The sequence below is a fragment of the Rousettus aegyptiacus genome, unplaced genomic scaffold, assembly GCF_014176215.1.
Source record: "Rousettus aegyptiacus isolate mRouAeg1 unplaced genomic scaffold, mRouAeg1.p scaffold_m13_p_2, whole genome shotgun sequence".
In the NCBI taxonomy this organism is placed as follows: Eukaryota; Metazoa; Chordata; class Mammalia; order Chiroptera; family Pteropodidae; genus Rousettus; species Rousettus aegyptiacus.
The window spans coordinates 136,438,236-136,454,268 of NW_023416295.1; the positions used below are offsets into that span (position 1 = coordinate 136,438,236).

The window sequence follows — 16,033 nt, forward strand, 5'->3', positions numbered from 1 at the left end:
TAACAGTACCTATGTCATAGGGCTTTCATGAGAATGAAATTAGAACGGTGGCTAACACGTAGTAAATGTACAGATCGTGGTACATAGTAAGCACTTAAATGTTAGCTAAAAACAGTAACTTTTGAAACACCTATATAGACTTTTATCCTTTTACAGCTAGTTAGAACTAAAGTATACATTAAAGGATATTATGTCTTTTATAAAATGAGTACATATGTATGTTTGTATACACATATATTTGTCAGATATTTTTCTTATGGCTTCTGGTGGACTAGAATTTTCACTGTTATTTATTACTCCTTTCTATGTGTCTGATTTAAATCTTTACTTCATTTAGATTGTTGCCTCTTCTCTTTGGTCTAGGCAGAGTACTGCTTGTAGCCATCACCATCCACATCCTGACATTTTGGTCTTAGGACAGTTCATGCTCATTGTTCTTCTGTAGATCTAGTAAACCTAGGGTTTTTGTTTTTTGGTTTTTCCTTCAGCTTGCTCATTTTCTGAACCTTTCCGAAATCTCGATTTCCTTTGTTTTGTCTTTTACAATTGAGTGCATTAATGAGGCTAGTGTAACTTGTGCTCTTGCTTAACAGTGAATATCTTTCTTCAGTTATCCAATTTGTTAGTATATCTTGAGTTTTAAAATTTCATGTACCATAAAGTTATACTAAATAAAACAGGTAATAATAATAGCATGAGTTTTCTTCCTTTTCTGGTTGTTCGACTATGCACAGTAACACTATACCAGAAGATGGTGCTGTAAGATTATCCGCTAAGGAATGTGACTTCTCAGTAACTCTTCATTTAAAATATGAGAAGTTTAGTGTTGCAAAGAACCTTAAAAATAATTTAGTGTAACACCATATTCAATTTTTAAATAATTTTAAAATACAGCTATGTGGTTCAAATCTATAGTTATTTTTATTTACCTTTTACTTATTTAAACGTCATTCCTAAATACTTTAACAGTGTCTCCGTATCCCTCCTCCCTCCTTTTTTTTGTCTGTGGCATGTCCTAAACTAGCTAGAAATATAGATATGGGAGATGAAATAATTTTGAAACTTTCAAACTTTTGTTTTCTTCTGTGCATTAATGACTTAATGAAGAAAAATATGAAAGGCATGATTGTAGATAAATCATAGGTACAGTTTAGTTCATACCTGTCTTTATTCCAGACAACCCTATTCTTGCCCCGCAGGAACAATGCAGATTTGCTTTGCTTTCAAATATATTTCTGATTGCTAAGATGTCTCTACAAAATTTATTGATTTTTTACATTCCTTTTTCATATATCTTTTTTTTATTCCTGATTTCCAGACTATGATGTAGCAGATATTGTCTTGTTTTTTCCTATTAATTCTGCAGTTTCTGGCACATTTCTTAAATTGTAGAGTTCTAGTATTATAACTGAGTTACTGTAATCATTTTCCAAAGTGTTTCATATAGATTCATAAATGTTGTTCCTTGATTCTTATCACATGAAAAGCTGTAAGACTACCCATTTAGGATAATTGCCATGTTTTAAGTTCTTATTGCTTTCCTATCTCCCAGTCCATACTATTCATGACTGTTGAGTTCCAACCTGATGTATTATAGTTATGTATATTAAAAATTAAACTAGTAAAAATTGTACTTTTTTGTTTTTTGTTTCTTATAATACTTGATAAATAATAATATAAAACTGGTTAAGCTATTGTTTTTGTTTTTTTTTTGTGTTACAATTAAATATGCAGTGTTGAATATTAGTATGTTTCTTAACCTTTTTCTATTAGAGAAAAAACAAAGGAAAAAATAAGGGATTTTGAGAATCCTTTGCTTGCATGTTAACCCTGTTTATGTCCTGCCCAATACCACTTTGCAGAATAATTTTTATTTATTATCTCCACCTACTGAGGGCAGGTTGTCTCTTTTGTATAACTTTGTATTCAGAATATTTAGCATGGAGTCTGGCATAAAGTGACAACTCAATAGATAATTATTAGCAGAAGACAGGTGAAAGTTTTAGAAACCAGGCCATTAATGAATTATTTAAAACACTGGAAAAGAGAACACTTACTATCAGGTGTACATGATGGTGATTTTTACATATTCGAAAGATGTACTGATAGAGGACTTTTATTGAATTATATGCTATAGGTTCTGAAAACAGAATATCAGCGAATATTTTACCAAGATAGAACTTTTTAGAGCTTAGTGGAATGTCTGATCTTTAGGAATTGATGAGTTCCAGTTTCTAGCATTATTTGAGCATAATGTGAATAAACACCTGTCCATTTTATATTTATATATATGATAGATTGATAATGATAATGAGCCTGTTTTCAAAAACATACATAATTCTAAAAATGAAACTAATCAATCGTAATATAATGTGCATTTTGGTAGTAGGTTTGCTAAATTAGTAAATTTTTAAAAAATTATGAAACTAAATCATGCTTATAGAAATTTAAACAATTTGTTGTATGTAGAATAAAAAGACAAGTCCCTCCTTTACATATACTCTCCCCAGTTTTATTTCTTTGCCCACTGGGATAAACTTTACTATGTACCATATTCTTCAGACCCTTTTAAAAATTATTTTGAAACTGATAAATGTGTACATTTAGTGCTTATATATAGGATCCTTTTATACATCTTTAGCTTGCTTTTATTTACTTAGTAAATATGTAATTGACTGCTTTTTATGTCAATACAGATAGTCTGTCACATTTTTAATGTATTTATGGTATTGCAGAGAATGAATTATTTGATTTCATTGTATGTACTGGTATGAACATGTAGGTATATGGCTGAAAAGTAGCTCATATATTTTAATTTGTATTTTCCTGACTATACTACCAGTGTGGATAATAATCTTTTCGCATAATTTTTATGCATTTCTGTTTCTTTCTTTGTGAATGACCATTTGTCCTTGGACTATTCTCTACCTCGTTGTTTTTCTATTTTTATTAACTTAAACTCCTTTTATATATAATGCCTCTTTGTTAAGCTCATTTCTCATTGTTTTTTCATTTATCTTCTTGGATATTCTAGGTTATATAATCAGCAGATAATATTAGTGTTATTGCATTTTATCCAGTGTTTTTCTAGTAGAACTTATCTTTAAGTTATAAAGTTCACCCCACCCCACTTTGATTTTTTTCCCCATAAGACTGCACTGGACTTTGTAATATATCTTTCATTAATTTTCCTTTGAATAGGTATATTTTTTTATATCTGTCTTTGTATATTTGAATAGATTGAATTTAGTGAAGACTTGAGCATGGCATGTTACATCGTGGTGCACCAGTCCCATCTATTGAATGTCTTGCTGGTCTTTGTCCTTGTTCAATTCATATTTTCCTTTTCAGATCCTGCAAACATTTAGTTAACATGCTCGGTAGCTTATTTCAGTCATTTTCCAGATTTTTTTTGCAGGGGAGAATTTCTGATTATTTTATATTACTTCGTTTGCATTCTGAGAAAGTTCACACAAGGGTAGTACAATCATAGCAGATCATATTTAGTTAAATATGTAGATTTTCCCAAGAATTCTAGCTTTTCTTTCTCTTCAAGGATAGATTGTTTATACCTTCATCAAATTTATAGTATATCTTAGAATAGCTTATAACATTTTTCAAACTATCTATAGAGAAGGATCAATTGTTTAAAAATTTATAGTCTTTCAAGGAGCCAGTACTTTTCTAAAAATGATATAAATAAGTTACTAGAAAGTATTAGATTAAATAGACATAAAATTTTTCTGTTAAATTGCTATAAAATTTTCCAAATTTTACTCTTAATTTCTGTGCTTAATCTTGTAGGGGACATAAAAATTTCACCGATAACCATGCTACAAACTGTACTTTGGGAATACTGGTTTAAGTCTGGGGAGTTTAGGAGGGTCACTAGGCATAAGAGGTTTCAGTATTCAAATTTACCCCTACATACCCGAGATTCATATGATCCACTTCTGTTGTTTCCTTAGGTATTTGGCTTTGTGTTAAAACAGTAAGCTTTGAGCAACTCCATAGAGACTGGAAAGGCACCTGATGAAATTCAGTATCCGTTTTTGATTTATCAGTTTCAAATGATCTCTATGAAGAGCCAGTTAGTTATAAAAGATTAGCAAATCAGTGTAAGAATAATAGTGATCATGACAACCATAATAATAGCTGAGTATGTACCGTGTGTCAGGTACTGTTCCTAGTACTTTTTATTTATATATTAACAGGTTTAATCCTCACCAACTCTATGACATAGACATAGAGATACGAAAATGCTCTGTATTTTAAGATGGGGTTACAGGACTTAAATTGTCACCTATTTTCTCTCCCTTTCTTTCCTGACTTTTATTAGTTTTAGCACTTCTACATGCAGCGTTAGAGAGCTTCTTTTGTCCAGCTGGACAGTCTTACTCATATTTAGGTTTACATTAGGGTCACTGGGTTTTGTAACAAAAAAAGTTTACATTTCTTGTTGTTCTGTAATGTTTGCTAAAGGTAGAATTGGGAACTTTCATTAGGCCACCATTGTAAACCTGGAAGCCTGAGGATCTTTTTAATGTATTTACTAACAGAATGATATGACAACTGCACGACTACGATGGGGAGAAATGCTTATGCCATTGCTCAAAAAATACAAACTGAATATCACATGGGGTGATCAAGATTTGTTGAATATCATATTTTTTCATAATCCAGGTAATCATTTAAATTTCTTAAATTCTTTGTATTTGTAAAAATTATAGATAATATTTAGTCAAAAATGAAGAAATGCATTTAATTGATTTTGGCTTGTATTAATTGTTATCACTCTTTTTAAGACAGTAAAAATTCTTAAATATTGATTTAGTAAGAAGAGCTATAAATGCCAAATATTTTTTACTATTTTGAATTTTATTTTGTAAGAGCTATATTTTTAAACTAAAATTTTTGCAAAATGTTAATTCTGTGGAATTAGGGTTATTTGTTTCATTGTTTTGTCTTTCTTCACATAGAAAGCCTTTTTGTTTTTCCCTGTCAATGGAATTATCGACCAGATCATTGTATATATGGAAGCAATTGCCAAGAAGCAGAAGAAGAAGGAATCTTTGTTCTTCATGGGAACAGAGGTGTTTACCATGATGATAAGCAACCAGCATTTAGAGCTATTTATGAAGCACTAAGAAATGTAAGTATTTTTTAAAAAAGTTTTTAGTGGAAATACTTCCAAACTTACAGGGAATTTGCAAGAATAGTACAAAGAATTTTCATATTCTTTAATTCATCAGTTATTAACATTTTACTCCATTGCTTTATCATTGGTTCTTTTTTTGTATATGTTGTTTTTTTCTCACCCTTTTGAATATGAGTTGAATACATCATGCTCTTTTACCCCTAAAAACTTCTGTGTGTTTTCACTAAAAACAAGAACATTCTCTTATCAAGTACAGTACAGATATCAAACTCAGGAAATGTAATATTGATACTGTACTTTAATCCATGTGTCTTTACTCTTCTTTGATCTAGGATAGTTTCTTAGTCTTTCTGTATATTTTATGGCATTGACAATTTTTGGATGATAGAGCCCTTTCACCCCTCGTGTTATTAGAATGTTCTTCATGTTGATTTATCGGATGTTTCCTTATGATTAGGCTCAGGTTATGCCCTTGTGGATACTATATAAATGATATTGTGTCCTTTTCAGGGCATAACATTCCCAGCCACCTTTGTCTGCCTCACATTGGTAATGTTGATTTTGATCACTCAGTCAAAATGTTCAATTTCTCCACTGTATAGTTATTTTGCCTCTGAGAAGTAATCTATGGGGAGACTCTTTAAAATCACGTAAATGCCCTGCTCGTCAAAATTTCTGTACTAGATTTAGTATCGTCGTTCTTGCACAAACCAGTCTTTACTATGGTAGTTGCAAATTGATGATTTTACGGCTCTAGCCTTCCTTCCACATATAATTTTGGCACTCTGCTGTAAGGAAGAGCCCTCCTTTTTTGCCCATTTTTTGATCCAAACATTATCAGTTTGAACTCATTAATATGTATCTTTTCAGTGATTTATAATGCATTATTCTTTTTATTTATGTTGATGCCAAAGTTTCAGATTTGGCCATTGAGAGCCCTTTTGGCTCCCTCTTGTGCCCTTTTGACATATTCCCATCATTATTTTGAGTACCACCTCATTATCTGTCCCAACAAAATTTTCCAGGCTCATCTTGGTATACCTTTGTTACCCTAGCCCTGAAATTAGCTGTCTGTCAAAGGAACTCTGGTGGGCTATGGGTGCTAGGAATGCTTATTGCAACAGGGGTGTCTTCTCTTCTTAGCCCTTTCATTTCATTGACAGAGCTAGGAAATACAATCAGTCAGTCAGTTTCTCTCTCTCTCTCTCTCTCTCTCTCTGTTTGTCTGTCTGTTTCTGTCTCTCTGTCTGTGTCTGTCTCTCTGTCTGTGTCTGTCTCTGTCTCATACTCACACCAGTGCTTCTAGTACCATTTCTCCAAGTTCCATTTCCTTGCCTTCTCCTACTCTGTGTTTCTGTGTTTTATCTCCTTTCTTCCAGATTTAGAATCTTGGCTCCTAACATAAAACATTTCTTCATTTGCTTAATCCTACAATACTTAAATAGTTAAAATAATTTGAAAAATGCTTCATTCATACCATTATCGCCACTCCCCTCTTTGCAAAAACCAGCCTACTAAAAAGAGTTCAGGATGTGTTTCCAGTCATTTCTGCTCTTCTTTCCTGCCCCCAGACATGGGTGTATACTCAATACTCTGTTCAGAAGTTACTTGGATTAGTTCTTTTATCCTCTCTTTTAGCGAGATTATTTTATTCATTTGAAATACAATTGGGTTTGTTTCAGTATACTTTAAGTTTTAAGTTTTTCTCCCTTCATCCATGCTGATTTAACTTTAATAATAATATACTTCAAAATGTCAAACTATGTAAGAGTTTACCTCAGAAGTATCACTCCTTTCCCATCTCTTTCACCCCAAAACCTCCCACTGCATAGGTTATCAATTTCTTTGTTTTCTGGTTCGTCCTTCCTGTATAGATGAGCAGATACATGTATGTTTTGTAATTTCCTTTTTCTTACACAAAAGGAAGCATACTGCTTATGTTTATTCACTCTTTGCTTTTTTTACTTAAAATATTCTGGAAATTCATGCATTTATAAATGTCTTCCTCATTCTTTTTTTTTTTTTTTTTTTTTTTGGTAGCTGTGTGATACTCCATTTTGTATGTTTACCAAAACTTATTCAACCTATCTCTTATGTTTGAATATTTTGTTAGTTTTCCAACATTTGAATTATAAAAAAATGTAGCCTTGCTTAACCTTGCCACATATCTATTTGTATTGTTGGGAGACATCTTCAGAGTAAATTCCTGGAAATGGGGTTATTGGATTGAAGATACCACCTATTTTCCCCACATAGAGGTTGTTTGCATTCCTGCCGGCAATACATGAGGAGGAGTCCCCACAGTCTCATCGGTGGAGTGTGTTTCGAAGCTTTTAAAATGTTCCATTCAAATGAGTGAGAAATGGAATTTTAGTTTAGTTTTAATTTACATTTCTCTTATGAGTGAAGTGCACCTCTTTTTATATATTTAAGAACCATTTTTATATCTTTTTTTGGTGAATTTTCTTTCAAATCTGTCACTTATTCTGATGTTTTAAAAGCTATTGCTATGTATTTTATATACTACAAAGCTCACCCATTTGAAGTGATTCAGTTATTTTTAGCATGTTTGCAGAGTTATACAACCGTAACTGTGAAAGAGTTCGGGTCATCACCCCCCACCCCCGACAACTGTTGTAAGTTATTCGTATGTTAGGGGTATCAGTCCTTTACCTGTGATATCTGTTGTAAATATTTTCTCCCAGTTTGACTTTGTTTATAGTATATTTTGCCATTCACAGTGGTTTGTTTTTTAAAAATTTTGTGTAGTCAGGTTTGTCAGCCTTTTTTTTTTTTTTTTAAAGTCAGAATTAGCTTTTCCTAACTACTCAGGTTATAGAAAAATTCACCTATATACTGTTTTATTTATTTATTATGTTTAGTCTTCTGGTCAATTCGGAATGTATCTTATTTGCTCTTTTTCCAAATGGCTATCTCATTGTCCCAACACCTTTTATTTAAAAGTCTACATGTAACCCCAAAATTTGAGATACTGATTTTATTATATACTAAAGCTCCATTTGTGATTTCTGGATTTTGTTTATTTTTGCACTAATACCACAGTATTTTAAAGACTTTGTATTGAGTTTTAATGTCTAGTAAAGCCATCCCCTCTTCATAGCCTGTCCTTCTCAGCTTTTTCCTGGATGTTATATATTTATTTTTACACATATATCAACTCATTTAACCACCTAAAAATCATGTTGGTATTTTTATTGGGAGTGTATCAGCTTAATATATTAACTTAGGGGCTCCTGACATTTTGGTTTTGTTGAGATATCTAAGAACAAGGGCTGTTTTGCCATTTGTGCTTTTCAGGAAAGTTTAATAGTTTTCCTCAGAGAGAGTTTAAGCGTAAGTTTATATTCAAGTATTTTATACTTTTTGTTGCCTTGGTAAATGAGGTCTTTTCTTTTAAGCATTTGTTTTATAGAGAATTTTGGGAAAAATACTGCCCCTCTCTCACCCGTGCCCCAGATATCTGTTCTCTTTTTTTTCTTGTTCTTATAGTCCCCTTTGTGTTAAGATGATTTGATAAGGGGAGATGATTATATTTCACGTACCTCTAGAATGATACGTGAACCGGGTCTCCGTAAGTATGTCGGGGACCAAGACATGGGGCAAATCCAAATGAGGACTAAATTTGTGATTTTGTTTAATGAGCTGTATCACTCACTATCCATGCAGCTAATTCATTGATACCTGGGGAGAAGTATATATGACCACTCATTTCTCATGGAGCTGTGCTCTTTATTCTGCTAGACTGTGCCATAGCTTATGTGTATGTGAAGACAAAACATAAGTAAATAATAAGAGTCCTAGTTTGGTTTAAATACGAAGGTCAGGAGAAGAGCTGATGCCTTTATTTGCTAGATTCTCATTTGCTGATGATTGAAAACCTCTGGTCTAGTATAGCTTCATTAATAGGAATGAGAATAAAAATACTTAACTGTAATTCATTGTGGCAGAGACTGTACTAAAACTATGAGAGAGGGTAACAGTTTGCCTTAAATGGCCAGGGAAGGCCTCCTTGATGAGGGGGCATTTGAAGTGGATCCTGAAGAATGAGTAAGAATTTAAAAGATGAGTAGGGACTGCCTGGGCCAAGAACTGCCTTCAAAAAAAGGCTCAGGGGTTATGAAAAATCCACAGGAGAGGTTAGGTATTGAGCCCTTCAGTTTGACTGGAGTGATGGGTGAAGGCAGGCAATGGCTGGGTCGGGATTGATGTGATGATGTGCTGTGTTCAGGTGATCTGTGGTGATAAGTAATTGGTGTTTTCTCCTGGAAATTCGTTTCTCAAACTTAGTAGTAGGTAAAGTGCTAACAGCATTGTAGGTTACAGTTTTAGTGTATTATTTGCCAAGTTTCTTGTCCTATAAACTTGGCACATAAGATTTCTGAATATCAGTTTATCACAGTACAGCTATACTCATTGAAGAATTATAAAATTTAGTGTTGGTGTTCATTTTAATGTAGAAGACCTTGTATGCCTATAGAAATCAATGTTTTATTTTAAACATTTTTATCATGGGTGGTCAAAAGGTGATAAAAAATGAATAAAAGTACATTTGGAGGTTTTGAGACTTCGCAGGACAGAAAAGAAATGCATTCTTATAAAAATGTGATTTCTTTGTTTCCTTGGAGCATTAAGAAATACATTACTAAAGAATTAAATCTTACTAATTTATTTGCTCTTTTATAAATATGTACCTTTAAAAAGCTGAGTAACAGTTTTAAGCTGATTAATTACATTTGATTTTTTAAAAATAAGTTTTAAAATGACTTCGAATACAAATTAACGATTTTTCGTGTTTGTTTTGGGTATGTGGTAATTTATCCATTTTTCAACCTAATGAAGTTAATCAGTCTTTTATGGTGCTCTTGGATAGTGTTTTTTATCTTCCCTTATCTATAATTCAGTGAGAAGCATAATTTTTAAAAGAATTGCATTCAGACAAGGGTATTTATGCAAGTTTCAGACAGAAGCTTAGTCATAGCCATCGAATGGAATGAACAATATGAATTATAAAGGATGCGAATCATCTTTAAATTGTAAATGCATGGCTATGACTGCCAGCAAATCAGTTTTTACATTCTATACATATTTGTTACATATTATTGAATGAATAAAAATGTTGAGTAAAAATTGCAGATTCAAAATAGGAACAAAACATTTTATTGCTCTATAAGGTATTTTCTGCTTAATGTATTTCATTCTGAATTATATTTCTTGGTGTTGCGGTGTTAGCTTTGATTTACTTCACACCCTGCCTCTATTTGCATAACTATATCTGCAAGGGAGTCTTGAGTGTTTCCCTCCTAAACTGCCTTCTTGTATATAGTTGGTACTTAGCATTTCTTGGCTTGAACTGCCATTCTGCCATAGTTTTAAAACATGTTCTATTCTTTGAAAATGCCTCGGGTTATAATAATGGTCATCATAGACTAACTATTGGCTGGTTTTCAGCTGACAGTCCTATATGCAAAGCCTGACATTCCTAAGAGTTTGTGTACTGGGTGCTGTGCCAGTGACGAGGGACTGAGGAGCTATGTTAGGAAAGCCTTCTCTCAAAGGGGCTAGCATTTGAATTGAGCCGTAAGGATGAGTATCAGGCAGAGAAGGGAAGGTGAAGACGAGTCAGGCACAGCACGTAGTGTAGGAAGGAGTCCTGTAATCAGGTTGGGGCCTGTGTGATAGGGCAAGTTACATACCTAGACGCAAGTTACATACCGCCCAACTCTGGGTGTTGTACATTATGTGAATGGCAAAATGCAGTGACTTTAGGCAATATTTGTGTAGGTGGAAATTTTAGTAATTTACCATCTTCCTTAAAGGTAAGATTGCTTGTATTATATCAGTGGACTAATTCATCAGGTACAGTTTTAATTTCAAGAAAGTAGTCATCAAAGGACTTTCCCAGTGAAGAAAATAAATTTTAACCGTGAATGCTAGGATTTAACCACAGTTGTTCAAGTGTGCTTTTGTACACGTTGAAATGTTACTTGACAGTATCACTTGAAAAGTGTGATAACCCTTGGTAAAGGTTACCTTCAATTCGGCTGCCACTTTTAACCTCAAACAAATTTAGGCATATCTGTATACAGCAGACCACTTTTCCCAGTTTCCACTGTTACTTGAGCGTGATCTTTCAACAGGTTTTTGGAAACTGGCTTGGTGTAATTTTGCTGCTTATTTGGATTAGGCGGTGCTGTGTGGTATTGAAGCGATTGCCCTTCAGGAGCTGGGCAGCTGGGATGGAATTCTGGTGTTACCACTTACTAGCTTTGTAACTGTGGAAAATGATCTCTGCCCACCTTAGCTGTTTCATTGTGAGTGGAGATAATTATATAACCTATTTCATAAAGTTGGTGTCTGGCATGTAGGAAGTAGGAAGTGCCCTTTTTTAAAACAGTCCTGCTTTCAGTAGTTTTCCCATGCTAGCTGCTGTTATTTTCATTACATTCTTCCTAACTATACTTCCCCTTTCTTTTGTCTTCATAACAATTTTAGATATTTGTCTTCAGTATATATGGTTGAGTTTAAAAAAATCACCCCAAAATTGATGGTTTCATGCAGTTAAAGCTCACAGTTTTATTGCTCAAGCGATACCAAGGTTTAGGATCTCTTTGCATTTCTGAACTGATAAAATCCATGTAATAGATTAGCATCTAAGTTCATCCTTTTTTCCATAGATCGACTTCAGTTTTCTATAGACTCACTAATTGTGATTTGAATGGTGCTTTCATTTCCTCTCTGTGTCATGGTAGTGAACCTCAGGGATAAACTCGGATCATCTGAAGCCCTCCAAGATTTCAGGTTCTGAATTTCCTTTGGTATCTTGCATTTTTCACTGACTTCAGTCGTTCACATAAAAATGTTCAATTTTCAAGCCCCATTCATATTTATAATTGAAAATGCACCCAGTTGCAAATGCTAAATCAAAAAATATACCTGGTTAAAAATACCTAGATCACAGTTTAACCACTGCCACATTATTTCCCAAAATGCATTTCATAGGTTATATATATTATTTTACTATAACAAAGGACTCTGGTCAAAATATATTTTGGAACTAGTGGGCCAAACAGCATTCAACAGATGTATTTTCTATTTTACTTTTTGGAGTTTTTCATATGTCAGTATGAATACCTACCAAGAGTGTATGTTATTTCAGAGTTCTCAAATATATTTATCTTTGGGACCGTTTTGTGCAGTTAGGGTTCTTAGGGAAATGCAGAACTGTGGTATCATTTTGCATTCCTCTGACTCCATGCCTCTGTCTCATTCCTTTTCAGTCCAGCCTCAACACTGTTATCAGTGATTTGGGGCTCTCATTAGTTTCTCTCAGATACCGATTGGTTGTCACTTCACACCAGTCAGTATCTCTGGGTATCCTCAGCCCTTGAACATGGAAGAACTCTTGCCTTGGCTTGGAATGCTCTGCCTTCATTGCCTCTTCTCTGTAAAGCTTTCCCTCATACCCCCAGTGATTTATCATTACTTTCTTCCTCCTACAATGTGAGATTATAGTTTTTACTTTATTCATTGAAAATATTTGTTGAACATATACTTTTGTGAGACTTTAAGTGGAGGTTGTCAATATTAAATTTAGTGAAGTTATTTGGAATTAAGTACATATTTACATATATCTTTGTCTTCTTATTTTCTTTCTCTAGTGTTCTTTTGAAGATGACAACATCCGTTCCTTGTTAAAGCCTTTAGAACTGGAACTGCAAAAGACAGTGCATACATACTGTGGAAAAATTTATAAGATATTTATCAAACAGCTAACAAAAAGCATACAAGACCGTTATGATAGACCACCAAAGGAAAGGTGATTCTTGGTGACCACCGAATCAAGTGAATTAAAACGACAAAATATTGGAAGATATATGTGAAGGAATAGTCTTGAACGAAGTGTTCAGGAAGGAGTTATTCATCTTCAGAATGATTTTTTTCCTGCAGAAGTTAAATGAACAATATATTCATATAATGAAGAATAAATTAAAGTCTTGGACCCCAACAAAAAGACATTTTTCATCTCCGATGTGTTGTAATGTTATTTGCTATCCTTCCAGTGTTGATGAAAATAATGAATTGTTGTAGCCTACAGACTTTGGTTGACTTATTTTCAGGTGAGTAAGAACAGTAGGGGTGTATGGATGGAGAGGATGTACCTCATACACAGTGGAAACAAACTGTGAGTATAGCAATAATTTTATGTCAGCACTAACCTCACTTTAAATGTGTGAGAAAAAAGTTGTTTACAGGAGCGGAAAAAATTCTGTTTCTAAAGAAATGTGATGTAGCCATTGACAATCTTCATGTGCCTTTATAGATTTCATCTCGTTTTAAAATCTATTCTTGTGACAATCATGTTTAAATTTATTTTTTGATTATAAGTATGTAAGCTGCACGTTTAAAATTGAGCTGTATAAGAAAGAAGGAAGACTGAAAATTTTTGAGTTTTAGTCTCTGTTCGTGTTTATGAAATGTGGCATTTTCATTTGTCTTGCCAAACTTAGATCTAAGATTGTTAAACAGATACTTTGGGAAAAATTTTTTATCACTTTCAATGAAAATTTTCAGCTTTACTGGGCATTCTGGAAGTAAAAAATATGGTGATAATAAAGTGAACCTAAATGGAGTTATGTGATGGTAGACATGTGATGGACCAAAATACATAAGCTATATACTTCCTGTGAACAGTAATTTTAGTTACAACGGAGCAGAAAATGAGTGGTCTATTTAAACTTCTTTTCTTCTACCTCAAAATGGCTTAGCAAGGTATTTTTGAAGAAGCAACTATATAGAGCCTTACTTTAAATAAGTCAGACAACTTTCGTGGATGATTCAGATTAAGAAAATTGTTACCTCTGACTATACAAAAAATAGTTTTGATTGGGTTAATGTGGTATCTTTCTTTTTTGAATATTACTTAAGACTTTTTTTAATGTTGAAAATATGAGAAATATTACTTCTCGTAGTGTTCTTGACAGCTATCTAATGTAACTATGGATTCCGAGTACTTAACATGTGCCTGGGACACATACCTCATTTTACCAAGTGCTATATGGTTACATTCTTTTTCTCTTTTTGATATTTTAGTGCTTAAATAGAGAAATGGAAATCATGAAGGAAAAATATCACTTCTATGAAAATAGTGATCATTAGCTTCATGAGGACACAGTGCTCTGTGGAGACATAGAACATACAGAGAGACATGGTCAGTACCATTGTCTCCTGTCTTTTGTAGTTCAGCCAGGAACACATTGAGAGAAGGTGTAGGGAAGGCAGATTAGTTGATAACTAGCCTAACTCTCTTAGAAACATTAAGAAAGCACAGTCTGTACATCCTTGACAGAATTACCATGGTGAATATAATAATTTATGAACTGTGTCGAAGTTGAGCTTACTGAGTAGAAAATGAGAATCCTAGAATTTTCAAGTTTGGAGGGTATATAGAAGATTGTTTCTAACAGTCCCCAAATAAGACGCTTGCCTGGATGTATGGGACTCTCAGGGGTAGCTTGTTGAGAATAGATTTCTGGGTCCACTGTATGTAGGATGGGGTCTACAAATTTGTGTTTGTGTGTGTGAAGAGATGTAAAAATAACAAAAGTAGAGAGAACAATATAGTGGTGCTGATTGTCCAGAGCAAGCACTTATTAAGATCTTAACCATATTTGCATCATCTACCCCTTTTTTCTTTGCTAAAGTGTCTTTAAAGAAAATCCCAGACATCATGTTATTTCACTGCCATGGACATTTTGGTAACTTCAGTGACATACCTCCTCCATATTAAATGAATATCCAGTTTTTAAACAAATTCCCCTGATTGCCTCCAATGTTAGAATGAGGATGCAAAAATAAGTCACAGTGTGATTCTGTTTTTGTTATGAATCTATTGTTGTTAAGCCTCTCAGATGATTTTGATGTCAGCTAGTTTGGGAACTACTGGAAATAATTTTGCCAACTTGAAGGTTGAAGTTAGGATATCACAGTTCTTGGTGTAGTTGATGGATTATAATTATGATTCTGAAATATTAGAGGAAGTACTTGGGGTTATTGAAAAGATATGAATTTGTATTAATAGTAAGTTCCTTAGATTTAATTTCTTCAGTGAACAGAGAATCTCAGACCCATGGAATCTGTTTGGTTGATTGGGACTATGTAGAGCATGATCATAGTTTAATTCAACTGTACACGGTGGCCCCACATGTTGTGGCTTATTTACATTGTCATACATTCTGCATTGTTGATCAGTTGGAACAGTCTTCATCTGGTTTATTCAGACCTGAACAGTCTTCATCTGGTTTATTCAGACCTGGCCTAATTGGGCATTTTACCATAAATTGGGTTATGGTGAAAACTCTCCACTTAGTGACTATTTTATCTAAAATTTAGGATATCGCAGAAAGTCCATAACAATATTAAAATGAGATCTCTGAATTTATCTTTAGATAAGGTAACTTTTTCCTTGAGAATTCTCAAGAAGTGCAGTTCTCAGTGTTAATGAGGTTAAATTATAGAACTTAGAGAATATTATATTTCTATTCACAAAACACTATATCTATGCAGTTTATATAAATTACATTATATAGTCTTTGAGTCTCTGTGTTAGAACAATTCTGACCTCAGAACTATCTCTGGGCTATAGTATTACCAAAGTGGAATGACTTAAATGTAGGCAGACTTCATTTATGTGAAGTAATCATCTTAGAAGAACTTGGAAAATCTTTAGAAATACATATTATGATTTACTTCTTAAGAAAATAATCCCCTCCCCCCCCATGAGGAATAGTTTCTAATATATAAGGTAACTCAGTTATCTTTGGACACTTTGGAGCCTGAAACAATATTACTGCTTGC

The 16,033-nt window shown here is 33.4% G+C and overlaps 1 protein-coding gene across 2 annotated transcripts in view; it reads left to right on the forward strand.

Moving 5' to 3' along the window:
• The window catches only part of GXYLT1 (glucoside xylosyltransferase 1), a 37,334-nt gene extending 23,526 nt beyond the window's left edge, over positions 1-13,808 (forward strand). For both annotated transcript variants that reach the window (XM_016123547.2, XM_016123548.2), the window contains 3 exons: positions 4,560-4,683; positions 4,980-5,152; positions 12,838-13,808. In XM_016123547.2, coding sequence (XP_015979033.2) covers positions 4,560-4,683; positions 4,980-5,152; positions 12,838-12,999 — 459 coding nt within the window. In that variant the 3' untranslated portion in view covers positions 13,000-13,808. The remainder of the gene's footprint in view (positions 1-4,559; positions 4,684-4,979; positions 5,153-12,837) is intronic.
• Positions 13,809-16,033: the final 2,225 nt, after the last annotated feature.